General features: G+C 46.8%; 1 protein-coding gene across 3 annotated transcripts in view; it reads right to left on the bottom strand.

Annotated features, from left to right (window-relative positions):
- Window positions 1-17,956, bottom strand: part of LOC112232943 (kelch-like protein 29) — a 361,010-nt gene that overhangs the window by 51,433 nt on the left and 291,621 nt on the right. For all 3 annotated transcript variants that reach the window (XM_042321862.1, XM_042321863.1, XM_042321864.1), the window contains one exon: window positions 15,216-15,414. In XM_042321862.1, coding sequence (XP_042177796.1) covers window positions 15,216-15,414 — 199 coding nt within the window. The remainder of the gene's footprint in view (window positions 1-15,215; window positions 15,415-17,956) is intronic.

Genomic DNA, 17,956 nt, shown 5'->3' with positions numbered 1-17,956 from the left:
ACGCAAGGCTTGCCTCTCTTTCTCCCTCTATTCATTTCCACAGACACCACCCCTATCTCCATCCTTCTCTCTCCTTCTCCCCCCACACTCTCTCTCTCTCTCCATTACCACGAATAACACCTCTCTCGCTCTCCACACTTATTTATCCAGCTTGCTTTCTCTCTCTCCTCTCTGGTCTTCTCTCTTCTCCGTTCCCGTAGATAGCACTTCTCTCTCGGTGCTAGCGAAACTCACAGCATGCCCTCAATCCTTTACTAAATCAATATGCTAAATCAATGTGTGGGTATTCAACAACAGCAGCACTACAAATGCAGCATTTGAATTCTGGGTCTCATCTCAAGGAGTGGGAATTCAGTGCGGCACATCCATTAACCTGTGTGTGTGTGTGTGTGTGTGTGTCTTTTGATCAGTGAGATATCTGGGAGTATAACTATTCTCTTCATGTTCAGTGCTCAACCATGTGTTCAGCACACTACCAGTATCTCATCTCACACACACACACACACACACACACACACACACACACACACACACACACACACACACACTACTGTCGGCAGACAATGTCGTTTGTGTGTGTGTGTGTGTGTGCGTGTCTTGTCATACAGCTGTACAAAAACACCACGTGTTTCTCCAGGCCTCTTAGCCCTCGACAGCAGGTCGACAAGGAGAGAGGAGAGGAGATGAGAGAGACCGAGAGTGCAAGGGGAGAGAGAGCGGGAGAGCCAGAGAGAAGGAGAGAGATACATTCCTCAGAAATTCCAGAGCTATAGGACTCGAACCGCTGGCTCATTTTCCTGGATCAATACTCCAAACCTTCTCCTCTCCTCCCTTGTTCCCCTGACAACCTCTGTCCACCGCTCCTTTACCATCTTTCCCTCCCTGTCATCTTTTTTCTCTTCTTCTTTTCTTCTAAAGCTGCTCTTTCTCTTTCCTTCTTTCCTCGTTACCCGTCTTTCTCCAGGGCTGTGAGAGCACCAAGTGCTTTTGGTTTAGATTTGGGGGGTTTCTAAAGAAAGGTGGAAAGAGGAAGAAAAGGATAAAGTGGCACGGGAGGCTTTAGTGGGACGAGGAGAAGTAAATGCTGGCTCAGACACAGGCCTACCATGTATCATATATCAATGACATACCGCTTACACTGGGAAAAGAAATGGGGGAAAAGAAATGCACTGCTTCTTCTTTCAAGGGTTACGAGAGCAGTTGAACTGCAAAATGGGCCACGCATGTCCGAGAGCTTTACCAAATAATATGAATGTGTGTTGCAATTGTAACTACAAAAAAAAAAAAAAAAAAAAGATATGGTCGAAAGAACTGATTATTAAAACGGGGACACAGTGACAACATCTTGAGATGAGAGGAGTGTAAAAATAGATTTAATGCTGAGTGTAGTTCTGAGGTATTCAGAGTGGCAACAGCACACCCACAAGGTACTATTTGCAGGCATACTGTACATCCAGCTGATATAGTGCTTTTACAGTATTGCTGAATGGGTGATTCTCAGTCCTGAGGTAAATGCCAACCATGTACGTCTCCAGTACATGGACTATATGAAACATACTGTACGTATTGAGTGAACATGTGTTTAGATCATACATTCAGCTGATGGTGCAGTTCTCTGCTCGGAGGTAAATGCCAAACATCTTGACACATAATGGGACATGCATCATGTATTGGTTGAACATATGTGTTTATGTTATAATATGTTAGAATTTACCACATTATAACAACCTAAAGGTTCATGCATACACTGGGGACAGGGGGATAATTGCCAAGACAAGCAACTCTCGTTTTAGTTTTTGCCAGTGAACATGACATCTGGCCGGGTAGCCTCTTGACCCCTGCTCCCCGAGGTCAAACTGAGAGACGCTTCTCAGCTCGTTAGGGAGGTGAAGAAAAAAAAATCTCTTGCCCTCTCTCCATCTATCCACGTGTGGCTACAACGTCTTACCGAGAGTTGTGAGACAGTGCACTCTCCTTGACAACAGATCCGCACAGGGGCGTTTCAGCTGCTGAAACGACATTTGGGGGAGAAGGGTGGATGGAGTGAGGGATGGAAAGATAGAGGGATAACTGAGATGCTGACAGCCTGTGGTTTATTTCCCGTGTCGTGACCATGAGAGGAAAGGGAGAGGCAGGGGGCGGGAACTCTGAGAGGTGAGCTGCCCACCTGCTGAGCATACAGTAGCATCGGCAGAACACGCACACAACCACGCACATCGCTCATCTCTCTACTCCCATCTACGGTTGAAAAGCCACCTGTAATTGACCAAAGTTATTGGTAATCTATTGCATTCTATGGTATTCACCAAGTTTAGGATAATGTTTTACAGCTTTGTCATTCTGTGTATGTTAAAATAATAGTTGTTTTAATGTTACATATGATAAGGCCACAACAGAAGGCCAGAGATAATTACAGACAACGGTGATAAACAGAAGTACCCCAAAAAGGCCACTAGATGTCATCTGGTAAAATTACATATGTTCCTTGAAAATTACCAAAATTCTTTGCAACCCTACTCCAGACCCCCAGAGTCCGGTCACAAGCTCTGTCAGACGGCTACTGTGTAGCAAATTAACGGTGCCAAAAGCCCTGGTCTGCCCTAGAAAGCCTATGTACAGTGCATTCTGAAAGTTTTCAGACCCCTTCCTGTGTATCCTGTTTCCATTGATTATTCTTGAGATGTTTCTACACCGTGATTGGAGTCCACCTGTGGTAAATTCAATTGATTGGACATGATTTGGAAAGGCACACACCTGTCTATAGAAGGTCCCACAGTTGACAGTGCATGTCAGAGCAAGCCATGATATCAAAGGCATTGTCCGTAGAGCTCCGAGACAGGATTGTGTCGAGGCACAGATCTGGGGAAGGGTACCAAAAAATGTCTGCAGCATTGAAGGTCCCCAAAAACACAGTGGCCTCCATCATTCTTAAATGAAAGAAGTTTGGAACCACCAAGACTCTTCATATAGCTGGCCACCTGGGCAAACTGAGCAATCTGAGGAGAAGGGCCTTGGTCAGGGAGGTGACCAAGAACCCGATGGGAGAACCTTCCACTTGGAGTTGGCCAAAAGGCACCGAAAGGACTCTCAGTCCATGAGAAACACGATTCTGAGAGCTCTGGAGCAGGTTTTCATCAAGGATCTCTCTGTACTTTGCTCAGTTCATCTTTCCCTCGATCCTGAGGAGTGTCCCAGTCCCTGCCGCTGAAAAACATCCCCACATCATGATGCTGCCAGCACGATGCTTCCCCGTAGGGATGGTGCCAGGTTTCCTGCAAACGTGACGCTTGGCATTCAGGCCAAAGAGTTCAATCTTGGTTTCATCAGACCAGAGAATCTTGTTTCTCAAGGTCTGAGAGTCCTTTAGTTGCCTTTTGGCAAACTCTTAGCGGGCTGTCATGTGCCTTTTACTGAAGAGTGGCTTCCGACTGACCACTCTACCATAAAGGCCTGATTGGTGAAGTGCTGCAGAGATGGTTGTCCTTCTGGAAGGTTCTCCCATCTCCACACAGGAACTCTGGAGCTCTGTCAGAGTGACCATCGGGTTCACCTCCCCGACCAAGCCCCCCATTGCTCAGTTTGGCCGGGCGGCCAGCTCTAGTAAGAGTCTTGGTGGTTTGAATACTTTCCAAATGCACTGTAAGTATATTTTAGCAATTACATTTACTTTTGATACTTAAGTATATTTAAAACCAAATACTTTTTGACTTTTAGTCTAGATGTATTTTACTGGGTGACTTTCACTTTAACTTGAGTCATATTCTATTAAGGTACATTATCTTTACTCAAGTATGACAATTGGTACTTTTCCCACCACTACACACACACACACACACACACACACACACACACACACACACCCCACCCTTCTCGATCTCTCCTTGTTCTCCTCCCTGCCCCATGCTGTGCCCCTGCCATCTCCTCTTTTCCCCTTCGGCTAAACCCTTCTAAGGCCTGCTTCCTCGGTTTTTTATCTCCTCTTATCTCTTCCCCTATTTACGCCACAGTTCAACCTTGCTCTCTCTATCCATTCTCTGTATATCTCACCTTGATCTCTCCCATTGCCCCGTCCTCTTCCTTTTTGACCCTCTTTCTTTCCCCTCAATCTCTCTCATATGAATTCAATTTAAGGGCTTTATTGGCATGAGAAACACATGTTAACATTGGCAAAGCAAGCAAAGTAGATATTAAACAAAAGTGAAATAAACAATATCAAGTTACATTAAACATTACACTCACAAAAGTTCCAAAAGAATAAAAGACATTTCAAATGTTATATTATGTGCAAATTGTTAAAGTACAAAAGGGAAAATAAATAAACATAGATTGTATTTACAATGGTGTTTGTTATTCACCGGTTGCCCTTTTCTTATGGCAACAGGTCACAAATCTTGCTGTTGTGATTGCACACTGTGGTTAATCAAAATTGGGTTTGTTTTCAAATTCTTTGTGGATCTGTGTAATCTGAGGGAAATACGTGTCTCTAATATGGTCATACATTTGGCAGGTTAGGAAGTGCAGCTCAGTTTCCACCTCATTTTGTGGGCAGTGGGCACATTGCCTGTCTTCTCTTGAGAGCCAGGTCTGCCTACGGCAGCCTTTTTCAACAGCAAGGCTATGCTCACTGAGTCTGTACATAGTCAAAGCTTTCTTCCAGTTTGGGTCAGTCACAGTGGTCAGGTATTCTGCCACTGTGTACTCTCTGTTTAGGGCCAAATAGCATTCTAGTTTGCTCTGTTTTTTTTGTTCATTCTTTCCAGTGTGTCAAGTAATTCTCTTTTTGTTTTCTCATGATTTGGTTGAGTCTAATTGTGCTGCTGTCCTGCGGATCTGTGGGGTCTGGCACTAAGCCCCACTCTCCCTTTTTATCTCAGCCCTCTCAATCCTTCTCCTCCTCCTTTCTCCTAACCGTATGCTCTCTCTCCCAGGGAGGTAATTTGGTATGGTGAGGATCAGGAGGCTAGGGGCCTCAGATACAGTGTATGTGTTTGTGTGTGTGGCCCCTGCTGTGAGGGTATTCTGGCAAAGAATCAGGGAGCGTGTTTGAGTGTATGTAAGTGTGTGCTCTATGGGTATTCTCAGGGTGTGTGTGTGTGTATTTGTGGCCTGCTGTGAGGGGACTCTAGCCAGCCCCTGAAAGACACAATGCGACAGGGACTCAGCACTAGCAGGTGATCTGCCAACGCACACACACACTAAATATGACCATTTAACCTACCTAAGACTTTACAGCAGCTTCAACCTCATACAATATTCATCCAGCCTGGTTATGTGAAAATCATTGCATGTGTGGATTTGGTGTTTGCGTGTGTGTGTTCTGTACATTGCATAATCTAGCTCTTGGAAGAAACTGAGCCAAATCAGCCAGTACTTGGTCCTCTGGTCAGTGGTCAGAAAGCTATGTCGTCATGCCGACAGCCAGGGAGTTGAAATTCACTCCCCATATTTAGGCCAGCGGTCAGAGGACATACTAGCTACAGTAACATTTCAAATGTATGATATGAAAATGATGTATTTGTTCAAACTTTCACCAATAAGACCCAGAAACATCAATGTCTCCACCTTTATGTTCTATTCTAGGCTCTCCCACATCTTTCCACATGGCAAGAGATGAGATATGATTACGATATGCTGAAGGCATTTCTGAAGCGTCGGCATAGTGTGTGTCTCTCAGCCATTCTCAAGCGGTGGGGACCGTGCCCGCTTTCCTTTTCAGACCGTAGCACAGAGTAATATCACGCTACATTGGATCTTTAAAACAAACCAGCCTGAATAATCAGTCAAACTAGGAGCTGGACACTAGCGCGCACGCACGCGCACACATAAATAGCCATGCATATGCTCGCAACTAACCAAAATAACAAACCCTATAATTGGCTTCCAAATTCACACAAGTCCTATCTCCCAAATGAATGGCTGGAGAGGACGTGGTGCTTCAGACGATAAGCCGACAGACAGAACCGAATAGTATGAAATAGCATCTTATGATCTCTGTGCTCCCGTGTAGGAGTCTAGTGTGAATCGCTTGTGTGCGTATGTGTGTGTGTGTGTGTGTGCGTGCGTGTAGTTCTCATTTCCGTCTCAGTGGTGCCTCTGTCTCTTCAGTCTCTTCCCCAGAGGGCTGAGGGGGACAAGAAGTGTGAATACGATGATGATGTCACCACTCCAAATGTAGGGCTTCAAGAGTGTGCGTGTGTGTTAAAATCAGAGTCTGACTTTAACATCTTTATATAGTCTTCCCAATATCTTCACCCCCCCTCGGCCTGCAGGCCACTCACTTTACTAAGTGTATTTTTACATCATGACTATTACTGCTTTAAGGTTACCGTCCTCCTGGACAGCTACAGGGTCTGCAGGCGCATGATGCAGCCCTGCTCTAACGCCAAAGCCCTGAAGAGCAGCTGATGAACTGAATCAGGTGTGTTAGAGCAGGGCTGGAGCAAAAGCCTGCAGACCCAATAGCTCTTCGGGCGGAGGGCTGGACATCCTTGGGTATACAGTGGGGCAAAAAAGTATTTAGTCAGCCACCAATTGTGCAAGTTCTCCCACTTAAAAAGATGAGAGAGGCCTGTAATTTTCATTATAGGTAAACTTCAACTATGACAGACAAAATGAGAAATAAATTCATTAAAAATCCTACAATGTGATTTTCTGGATTTTCTTCTCTCATTTTGTCTGTCATAGTTGAAGTGTACCTATAATGAAAATTACAGGCCTCTCTCATCTTTTTAAGTGGGAGAACTTGCACAATTGGTGGCTGACTAAATACTTTTTTGCCCCACTGTATACCCAAGGATGTCCAGCCCGCCACCCGAAGAGCTATTGTATATTGTATATTGTATATTGTATATTGCTATTGTATATATATTCACCGATTCATTTCATTTCATTTGAAGGTGAGTGTATTTGACTACAGATTCGTCTCTGAATGTTGATTGCTCAGCTGTCTACCACAGTTCGAAGCAGCCGCTGGCCTCTCCAACCAAACAGAGCATTTGACTGCATACCCATGACTGGAGCTACTGTATGCGAGTCTAAACCATGATAGAAGTCAACGCTTGACCAGCTCAGACCTGCTGCAATGCGGTTTGTTAGCTCTCCTCTCTCGCTGGTGCTGTGTATATGCGTGTGTACAGTATCTGTGTGTGGTTTAATCATTTATTTTGTAGATTCTGGGCTTGTGGCTCGTGAATTTTATATTAGTGTACAGAAAGTGCAAATGGTCACAGAGATGAGAGTCTCATTTCAGACCTTCCCCCTGCTCTAGTCGGTATATATTAAAGTATTTGTGTATATAGCTGGGCCCAGGCACTGTATGTGTAGACTGTATGTGTGTGTGTGTGTGTGTGTGTATAGAGTGGGGGTAAACGTCCCGCAGTCATTACAGCTCATTTGTCTGAGTGCTAGTACACTTGGCTGAGCTAAGTTAACGGTTTGTCCTTGCTCTAGATTTTCCTTTCTGGGGCTGCGCTGAGCATAGCTGCTGTGAGGAAGGGGTTTGACATGCGTTTGTGTGTCCGAACCAAAAGCGAACCAACCTCAAAAAGCACTAATCGCTCAGCACTACTGTTCATCGGCATCAAAGAACTGACTGTGGTTTTACGTCTTGTCTCAGTGAGAGATCCTTATTAAACATGCAGGAGACAGAGGGATCAGAAAATAAGACTAAATGCAGTGCCTTCGGAAAGTACTCAGACCCCTTGGCTTTATCCACATTTTGTTACATTACAGCCTTATTCTAAAATGGATTAAATACTTTATTCATTTTTATCCTCAGCAATCTACACACAAAGTGGGAAAAAAACAATTTAATGCATTTTAGAATAACGCCAAAGTGAAAACATTCACAAGGCACTGTTCATCTATGGGTGTAAACTTCACAAATTCACAATGGAATCCCTTCCTCAGAATACCTAATGACAGATAATCATTTTACAGTAAACTGTCTCTAATTAGCCAATTAGTAGCTAGGAGAGTCACCGGAGTGATGTGTGAACGGCTCCTCGTGAGTTTTAGGCTGCGTTTACACAACCACCCTAAGAACCCAAATCTGTTTTTCTTTCAATATCAAAATCACTTTCTCCTGACTGTCCACACTCAGTTTTACATGTGACCCATATCAGATTAGTGCATTCCCACTGATGTAGCCTCTGAAGTAGCACACAGATACCACACTCATTTCCTGTCAGTGTTGATTCACATTTTGGGGTGGTTGTCATGGTAAGGGCAGAACAGAAAGGAAAAATATCTGTGTATCCAGACAGATGCGCATATGGAGGGTCGAGTTTGAGATCCAATTGGGCTGCGTTTAGACAAGGAGCCCAATTTTGATATTTATTTCATTAGTTGGTCTTTTGATCAACTAGCTCTCACATCAGAATTAGACGTTCATCCATTTTTAAGTTGTTCCAAACATCAAATTTCAAACTTTTTAAGGTTAACTTTAGGCATTAACTCTGAATTTAAGGTTATGGTTACATTTAGGCATTTAGGTATTAACTTAATGAATGGTTAAGATAACGGTTAAGGTTTGGGATTTGCTCAAAATCTCAAAAACGACTGTTTATCACTGGATTCAAACATGCAGCCTATTGCACCAGAGGCAGATGCTCCCCTGTTCATAATTCCCAAGCAAAGTCCAAACCTACTTCAAGGTAACAGTGGCCGGGTGTTCACGCCATCTCCCGATGGACATCGAATACTGACTTAACATCACAGATGACCTGGCTGCTTTTGACCAATCAGATCAGTTGTGAAAAAGATCTGATGTGAAAAGATCTGATCTGATTGGTCAAAAGACAAATTAGTAGAAAAACTACAATAATTGAACTGCATGTCGAAACACAGCCATATGGAGGTGGTATAAATCAGAAGTGAAAAGATCTGATACCACGTTTGTTTTTGCGTTGTTTACACATTAGGGGAAAGAAAGGCATCAGATATGCAAATAATTGGCAAAAGATCTGAATTATCTAGCTAGCAAATTTAGCTGGCTAGCAAACGGCTGGTAGATCCACACATGCATTGCTAAATGTGCATACTGGTACTTTTCAGCCAAATAAATGTCTGTGCCCTTACTTGCAAACTTTATGGAGTTGTTAGCTGGCTAATTATTTTCCTCTTGGATGTTGTGTTTACTATTGAAACCTTTTTCAGGCAAATGTCATTTATAATTCAACATAGGCTAGCTAGTTGCTCAGGGTTGACAGTGTTTGCACTGCAGTTATCGGAGCTATAGTTGCACCACAGTTGTCTAGCTATATAAATTAGAATGACATTTTACTACTGTTAACGTTCATAGCAGACTTGACCATTTTTAAAATATATAATACAGTAGCCTACATGCTTAATACTGGCTTAGGTGGATCAAAAGGTGGCTCGCCCAGCGGCCCCTTGACAACTCTCAGGCAGCCTAGCACGTTATGACGGCTTGCATGGGACTGTTAACAAAAAAGTAGATCTGTCGGCCCGACAACATACATTAATAAACAAACTGACGTAGCTGATGTTGACTTACTGAGTCTGGCTTTAACTACGTCGGAATGAATGCCTAACCTTAACATCCACTCCCGGACAACTTTTCATTACCCAAGTCATACTGTGAAATCTTGCTGTCTATAGCAGGTGGAGAGAACGCGTCCCTGTGATAGGTTACTGATGTGGCCTGATGTGGAGAAGAGAGGGACAGGACGAGGAGAGAGGAGGAGGAGATGGAAGAGGATGAGAAGTAACAGAGGAGGAGTATATGGGAGAGTAACAGAGGGGGAGTATATGGGAGAGTAACAGAGGGGGAGTATATGGGAGAGTAACAGAGGGGGAGTATATGGGAGAGTAACAGAGGAGGAATATATGGGAGAGTAACAGAGGGGGAGTATATGGGAGAGTAACAGAGGGGGAGTATATGGGAGAGTAACAGAGAGGAGTATATGGGAGAGTAACAGAGGGGGAGTACATGGGAGAGTAACAGAGGGGGAGTACATGGGAGAGTAACAGAGGGGGAGTATATGGGAGAGTAACAGAGGGGGAGTACATGGGAGAGTAACAGAGGGGAGTATATGGGAGAGTAACAGAGGGGGAGTATATGGGAGAGTAACAGAGGGGGAGTATATGGGAGAGTAACAGAGGGGGAGTATATGGGAGAGTAACAGAGGGGGAGTATATGGGAGAGTAACAGAGGGGGAGTATATGGGAGAGTAACAGAGGAGGAATATATGGGAGAGTAACAGAGGGGGAGTACATGGGAGAGTAACAGAGGGGGAGTACATGGGAGAGTAACAGAGGGGGAGTACATGGGAGAGTAACAGAGGAGGAGTACATGGGAGAGTAACAGAGGGGGAGTACATGGGAGAGTAACAGAGGGGAGTACATGGGAGAGTAACAGAGGAGGAGTATATGGGAGAGTAACAGAGGAGGAGTATATGGGAGAGTAACAGAGGAGGAGTACATGGGAGAGTAACAGAGGAGGAGTACATGGGAGAGTAACAGAGGAGGAGTATATGGGAGAGTAACAGAGGAGGAGTACATGGGAGAGTAACAGAGGGGAGTACATGGGAGAGTAACAGAGGGGAGTACATGGGAGAGTAACAGAGGGGAGTACATGGGAGAGTAACAGAGGAGGAGTACATGGGAGAGTAACAGAGGGGAGTATATGGGAGAGTAACAGAGGGGGAGTATATGGGAGAGTAACAGATGGGGGGTATATGGGAGAGTAACAGAGGGGGAGTATATGGGGGAGTAACAGAGTGGGGGTATATGGGGGAGTAACAGAGGGGGGGTATATGGGAGAGTAACAGAGGGGGAGTATATGGGAGAGTAACAGAGGGGGAGTATATGGGAGAGTAACAGAGGGGGGTATATGGGGGAGTAACAGAGGGGGGTATATGGGGGAGTAACAGAGGGGGGTACATGGGAGAGTAACAGAGGGGGAGTACATGGGAGAGTAACAGAGGGTAGTATATGGGAGAGTAACAGAGGGGGAGTACATGGGAGAGTAACAGAGGGGGAGTATATGGGAGAGTAACAGAGGGGGAGTATATGGGAGAGTAACAGAGGGGGAGTATATGGGAGAGTAACAGAAGAGGAGTATATGGGAGAGTAACAGAAGAGGAGTATATGGGAGAGTAACAGAGGAGGAGTACATGGGAGAGTAACAGAAGAGGAGTATATGGGAGAGTAACAGAGGAGGAGTACATGGGAGAGTAACAGATGGGAGAGTAACAGATGGGGAGTACATGGGAGAGTAACAGATGGGGAGTACATGGGAGAGTAACAGATGGGGAGTACATGGGAGAGTAACAGAGGATGAGTACATGGGAGAGTAACAGAGGATGAGTACATGGGAGAGTAACAGAGGAGGAGTACATGGGAGAGTAACAGAGGGGAGTATATGGGAGAGTAACAGAGGAGGAGTACATGGGAGAGTAACAGAGGAGGAGTACATGGGAGAGTAACAGATGGGGAGTACATGGGAGAGTAACAGAGGATGAGTACATGGGAGAGTAACAGAGGATGAGTACATGGGAGAGTAACAGAGGAGGAGTACATGGGAGAGTAACAGAGGAGGAGTACATGGGAGAGTAACAGAGGGGGAGTACATGGGAGAGTAACAGAGGAGGAGTACATGGGAGAGTAACAGAGGGGGAGTAACAGAGTGGGGGTACATGGGAGAGTAACAGAGGGGGAGTACATGGGAGAGTAACTGAGGGGAGTATATGGGAGAGTAACAGAGGGGGAGTACATGGGAGAGTAACAGAGGAGGAGTACATGGGAGAGTAACAGAGGGGAGTATACATGGGGAGTAACAGAGTGGGTGTATATGGGAGAGTAACAGGGGAGTATATGAGAGTAACAGAGGGGAGTACATGGGAGAGTAACAGAGGGGGAGTACATGGGAGAGTAACAGAGGGGGGTACATGGGAGAGTAACAGAGGGGGAGTTTATGGGAGAGTAACAGAGGGGGAGTACATGGGAGAGTAACAGAGGGGGAGTAACAGAGGGGGGTATATGGGAGAGTAACTGAGGGGGAGTATATGGGAGAGTAACAGAGGGGGAGTATATGGGAGAGTAACAGAGTGGGGGTATATGGGAGAGTAACAGAGGGGGAGTACATGGGAGAGTAACAGAGGGGGAGTACATGGGAGAGTAACAGAGGAGGCGTATATGGGAGAGTAACAGAGTGGGGGTATATGGGAGAGTACGGTGTTCTGGTGAACTGTGTCTCCTGCTGTGACACCAGAGATAGCTGGCAGGGAGATAGGTCTACGTACGGACACACACAAACACAGATTGAGAGCACTGGGAAAGCAGTGTTTCACGGATGACATCACGCAGTTTCCCTTTTTTTTTCTCTCCGCTTGAGACTTATCTTCCAAGCTCAGGTGGTGCCCCATCTTTCAGGCACACACACACACACACACACACACACACACACACACACACACACACACACCCACCCTCCCTCCCTCCCCCCTCCCTCCCTCAATTTCTCTCTCATCCACCCTCAATTTCTCTTTCTCTCCCATCCACTATCTCTTCCTCCCTCTCTCTCTCCTCCTGACACAGGTCACTGCTGGTCACCATTAGGATTAACTGAACTTTCTCTCGGAGCAGCCTCTCCCAGCCTCCATGTCCCTCTGACTCAGCCCCGCTGTGCATCTCAGAGCCAGTCAACAAGAGGACCAGATGGCCAGACTAACACCACACTCAATCAGTCACACACTAACCAGGGGCCAAGCCTGACTAGAACCCTGAATAGAGAAGTTTGACCTCAGATGAGAGAGAGACAGAAACTGAAAAGAAACCTTGATATAATGAATTATACAAAAGTATTTTTTTTTGGAACATCTTTTCGAGAGCCCCTCCCCTTCCCTAAAACCACTACCCCACTCTGCATTAAAACAATTAAACACACAAACTATTAAACTACCACCATTTACTCTGCTTGTTTACCAATAACAGAGTGGGGTGTGCGCACGCGCACCTTTAGCAGAACAGGGAAGGCAGGTTCCTTAAACTGTCCACACCAAAAAGTGACATTTGTTTAGCAATTACCTCAATCCTACCAAGCAGAAAACGTGTTATGTTGGTGCTAAGCTCTAATAAATTCCGTACACACACTAATTAGACAGCTTTTTATTAAGGGGGGGGGGTACCAGAAAAAGACTTGGCCGAGTGGGAGGAAAATCTAACGAACAAAAGATCTGTCTGTCCAGGGCTACTTATCCCCATATATATCTGCCTTAATGATGTAAACAAACTGAATGGGACAGCCTGAACGGTTGGAGAGTGAATGGCTGGTTGGAGGTGAACTTCTTGTTAGAGAATAAAAATAGGAATAAGTGACTGTAAATGCCTGGACTGTTCTGAAAGCAGCTGGCGTTTGTTTCGGAGGCACTTGGAGATGTATTGGGCCTACTGTAAAAAGCACCCGGAGTACCTCAGCCCAGACAACCCAGGGACACTGTTCGGGTTGGCCATCCAAAGCTTTCATAATAACAGGGTCTGTGCTTGACACACACACACACACACACACACACACACACACACACACACAACCCAAAGTCTTCTTTTTCATCAGATGTAAATGGCATACTTTTGTTCTCGCTTTCTTCTCCTGCCCCAAATGTGCATTTATGTCATTGCTTCATCGTGCCCTCTACATTGCATATCCTGGCATGCATGTGACAGCCCATGTGTGAGTGTTAGGGTTAGGCAATGTCAACCTCTGTCCTATCGGGATTATGTACCCATAAAACATTGTGATATATGATGGTATAGGCCCCTATTGGCCAACCATACCTACAGCACGAAATTGAATGCTACAACTGGATGAGTCATGATGAAAGATAATGCTGTTGAAAGCCTGGACAGAGGCTAAGTGCAGGCAAATCTTTTCTAATATACCTTTCTGGTGGAGGAGCTTCAGCATGGAACAGGGTTGTGTGTGTGTGTGTGGCACACATGATGAAGCAGTAACAGTCTGATGATGAACGGTCTTACTGTAGAGGGCTAGGTTAAACTTAATGGGCTGGATAGAAACTGTCTCCCGTTTCCAGATCTAGATAATAATTGCTTTATTTGCCTCATAAAATAATCGAAAACAAAAAAAAGAGTATTGCTTGTTCCATCTCTCATAAAGCTGTGATTGAGAGTAGCCTCTGCTTATTGAAAGCGGCAACTTCAGGACAACACCTTCTTAGGCTAGAATATTTTTGGGAAGAGCTACTGTTCCACTTGAACTTGTCTTGAAGATAGCTTATTGGCCATTTGGGTTTCATTTCAACCTCGCATGGAAGGATTTTCCCCGGCTTGTATGGGATCATTTCTTTCTAAATAAGCTTTGATTAAACTTGTCATAACATTTTTCTTACCGGCAATTGATATTGCTCGTTCTCTCTCATTATTAGTCCCTTGGTTACCTTACATTTTTAGGCTTTTCAAACAACTTTTTGAGATGGAACTCTGTTACATCCGTTGTCTGATCCAGAGAAAGCAGAAAATGATGAAAGCGTAGCCTATATGCATAGCCTATCAGAAGGAGAAGGGAATATAGGCTACGTTTTTTGAATCAGCTAGACACAAGATAGTGAAGGCGTGTCTAACAAAAAAAAAGGAATAGGTTTAGGCTACAGCCTAAGGCTCTTGTATCAAAGAGAGAGTTGCACATTTAAAGCAAGTTGGCCGCAATTCTACACATTTTGCCATGGGGCGGAGAGAATATTTAGCAATTTTATAACTCATTTCATGCAATTCTACTCATTTTGCCATGGGCGGAGAGGAAAATGTGCTGTTTCACAGCTAATTTCCTGCAATTTAAAAAAATGTTGCCATAGGGTGAAGAGAAATGTTTAAAGTTTTTAATATGATATCTGAGTGAGACTAACAAAATCAAAATGGGGGCCCCTCAGCCGGTAATTCGACCATGATTACTAAGTTTAGATAGCTGGCTGCTAGACTAATTTAAAAGAAAATAGCTGACATGGGCTAACTGAGTGACTATCAGTGACTGACGTAACAAGAGAAAAACTGCTGATGCAAAAACAAATTTCAAAATTGCACCTTGTGTGTTCTACTATTCTAACAGTAAGTTGAGACCCTGACGGAGTCCCCCCCCCCGCTGAAATAATTTATATATATATATATATATATATTATTTTAAAAAGTATAACTACTGATCCGAGAAGCCCGTCAGTTGCCCATCCCTGGTGTACACCTACCTGCAGATAGCCGTGGTCGTGTCCTAGGAGTCTGCATCTCCTGTCTGGCGTGAGGTAACATGTGATATCGCTTGGCCTCGTTGACCAGGTCTCGACACGCTTCCGACGTCTTTATTAACTCCTCGTTGTCCACAACGTTCAGCAGGTAGGACGGGTGGATGAAGGGAAGACGCACCACTGCTAATAACTCTGATACATGCTGCAGGAGAAAGAGGGGGGAGAGATAGAGGGAGGGGTAGGGAGGAGGAGAGGAGGGTGGAGGGAGGGAGATGGGCCAGGGGTAAGAGGGGGAGAGATAGAGGGAGGGGAAGGGAGGAGGAGAGGAGGGTGGAGGGAGGGAGATGGGCCAGGAGAAAGAGGGGGAGATAGAGGGAGGGGAAGGGAGGAGGAGAGGAGGGTGGAGGGAGGGAGATGGGCCAGGAGAAAGAGGGGGAGAGATAGAGGGAGGGGAATGGAGGAGGAGAGGAGGGTGGAGGGAGGGAGGGAGGGAGATGGGCCAGGAGAAAGAGGGGGAGAGATAGAGGGGAAGGGAGGAGGAGAGGAGGGTGGAGGGAGATGGGCCAGGAGCAAGAGGGGGAGAGATAGAGGGGAAGGGAGGAGGAGAGGAGGGTGGAGGGAGGGAGATGGGCCAGGAGAAAGAGGGGGAGAGATAGAGGGAGGGGAAGGGGAGAGGAGGGTGGAGGGAGTGAGATGGGCCAGGAGCAAGAGGGGGAGAGATAGAGGGAGGGGAAGGGAGGAGGGTGGAGGGAGGGAGATGGGCCAGGAGAAAGAGGGGGAGAGATAGAGGGAGGGATAGAGGGAGGAGGAGAGGAGGGTGGAGGGAGGGAGATGGGCCAGGAGCAAGAGGGGTGAGAGATAGAGGGAGGAGGCGAGGAGGGTGGAGGGAGGGAGATGGGCCAGGAGAAAGAGGGGGAGAGATAGAGGGAGGGATAGAGGGAGGAGGAGAGGGGGTGGAGGGAGGGAGATGAGCCAGGAGAAAGAGGGGGAGAGATAGAGGGAGGGATAGAGGGAGGAGGAGAGGAGGGTGGAGGGAGGGAGATGGGCCAGGAGCAAGAGGGGGAGATAGAGGGAGGGATAGAGGGAGGAGGAGAGGAGGGTGGAGGGGGAGATGGGCCAGGAGAAAGAGGGGGAGGGATAGAGGGAGGAGGCGAGGAGGGTGGAGGGAGGGAGATGGGCCAGGAGAAAGAGGGGGAGAGATAGAGGGAGGGATAGAGGGAGGAGGAGAGGGGGTGGAGGGAGGGAGATGGGCCAGGAGAAAGAGGGGGAGAGATAGAGGGAGGGATAGAGGGAGGAGGAGAGGAGGGTGGAGGGGGAGATGGGCCAGGAGAAAAGAGGGGGAGGGATAGAGGTAGGGGTAGAGAGATAGAGAGGAGGAGGAGGGGAGAGGAGGGTGGAGGGAGGGAGATGGGCCAGGAGGAGGGGGGGGATAGAGGGAGGGATAGAGGGGAGGAGGGAGGGTGGAGGGGGGATGGGGAGAAAGATGGGGGAGGGGAGGAGGAGAGGGGGGGGGGAGGGAGATGGGCCAGGGAGAGGGGGAGAGATAGAGGGAGGAGGAGAGGAGGGTGGAGGGGGGAGATGGGCCAGGAGAAAGAGGGGGAGAGATAGAGGGAGGAGGAGAGGGGGGTGGGGGGAGGGAGATGGGCCAGGAGAAAGAGGGGGAGGGATAGAGGGAGGAGGAGAGGAGGGTGGAGGGAGGGAGATGGGCCAGGAGCAAGAGGGGGAGAGATAGAGGGAGGGATAGAGGGAGGAGGAGAGGAGGGTGGAGGGAGGGAGATGGGCCAGGAGAAAGAGGGGGAGAGATAGAGGGAGGAGGAGAGGGGGTGGAGGGAGGGAGATGGGCCAGGAGAAAGAGGGGGAGAGATAGAGGGAGGAGGAGAGGAGGGTGGAGGGAGGGAGATGGGCCAGGAGCAAGAGGGGGAGAGATAGAGGGAGGGATAGAGGGAGGAGGAGAGGAGGGTGGAGGGAGGGAGATGGGCCAGGAGAAAGAGGGGGAGAGATAGAGGGAGGGATAGAGGGAGGAGGAGAGGAGGGTGGAGGGAGGGAGATGGGCCAGGAGAAAGAGGGGGGGAGATAGAGGGAGGAGGAGAGGAGGGTGGAGGGAGGGAGATGGGCCAGGAGAAAGAGGGGGAGAGATAGAGGGAGGAGGAGAGGAGGGTGGAGGGAGGGAGATGGGCCAGGAGAAAGAGAAAGGGGAATGGCGTGGGAAGGAGAAAGGAGAAAGAGAAAGGCATGTCAATTTACTATGTGCAGACTACACACATTAGTCTACAGCAGTAAAGATGAAGAATTCCTGGAAGCCTCAAAGAAGCGTTAGATTAGCAACGAATAAACAAACCCAGATATGAGAGTAAATCAATCACACAGACTGTGCTGCCACAGACAACCACTTTCATGTCCGTCTCAGACAACACCACAGTGGCAAATATAAACACACGCGACTCATTATAAACCGTAGTGACTGTGCAAATCATGTAATATCTAAAGGAAGGGGGAAAGAAAATATCTAATTTGGAGGAAGGAAGGAAGTTTGCAGTAAACTTTGGGATCAGCCATGTCAGTGTAATGTTGGAGAGAGAAAGAGAGGTTGACAGAGATCTCTACAGCTGGCTCTAAGTCAGAACACGTGTGTGTGTGTGTGTGTGTGTATGTATGTATGTGTGTGTGTGTGTGTGTGTGTGTGTGTGTGTGTGTGTGTGTGTGTGGAGACAGGTGGTCTGCTCTGACATAGGTTGTAGTAGTGA

This window comes from Oncorhynchus tshawytscha, linkage group LG05 (genome assembly GCF_018296145.1).
Source record: "Oncorhynchus tshawytscha isolate Ot180627B linkage group LG05, Otsh_v2.0, whole genome shotgun sequence".
Classification (NCBI taxonomy): domain Eukaryota; kingdom Metazoa; phylum Chordata; class Actinopteri; order Salmoniformes; family Salmonidae; genus Oncorhynchus; species Oncorhynchus tshawytscha.
This window is presented reverse-complemented; position numbering and strand designations above follow the sequence as displayed.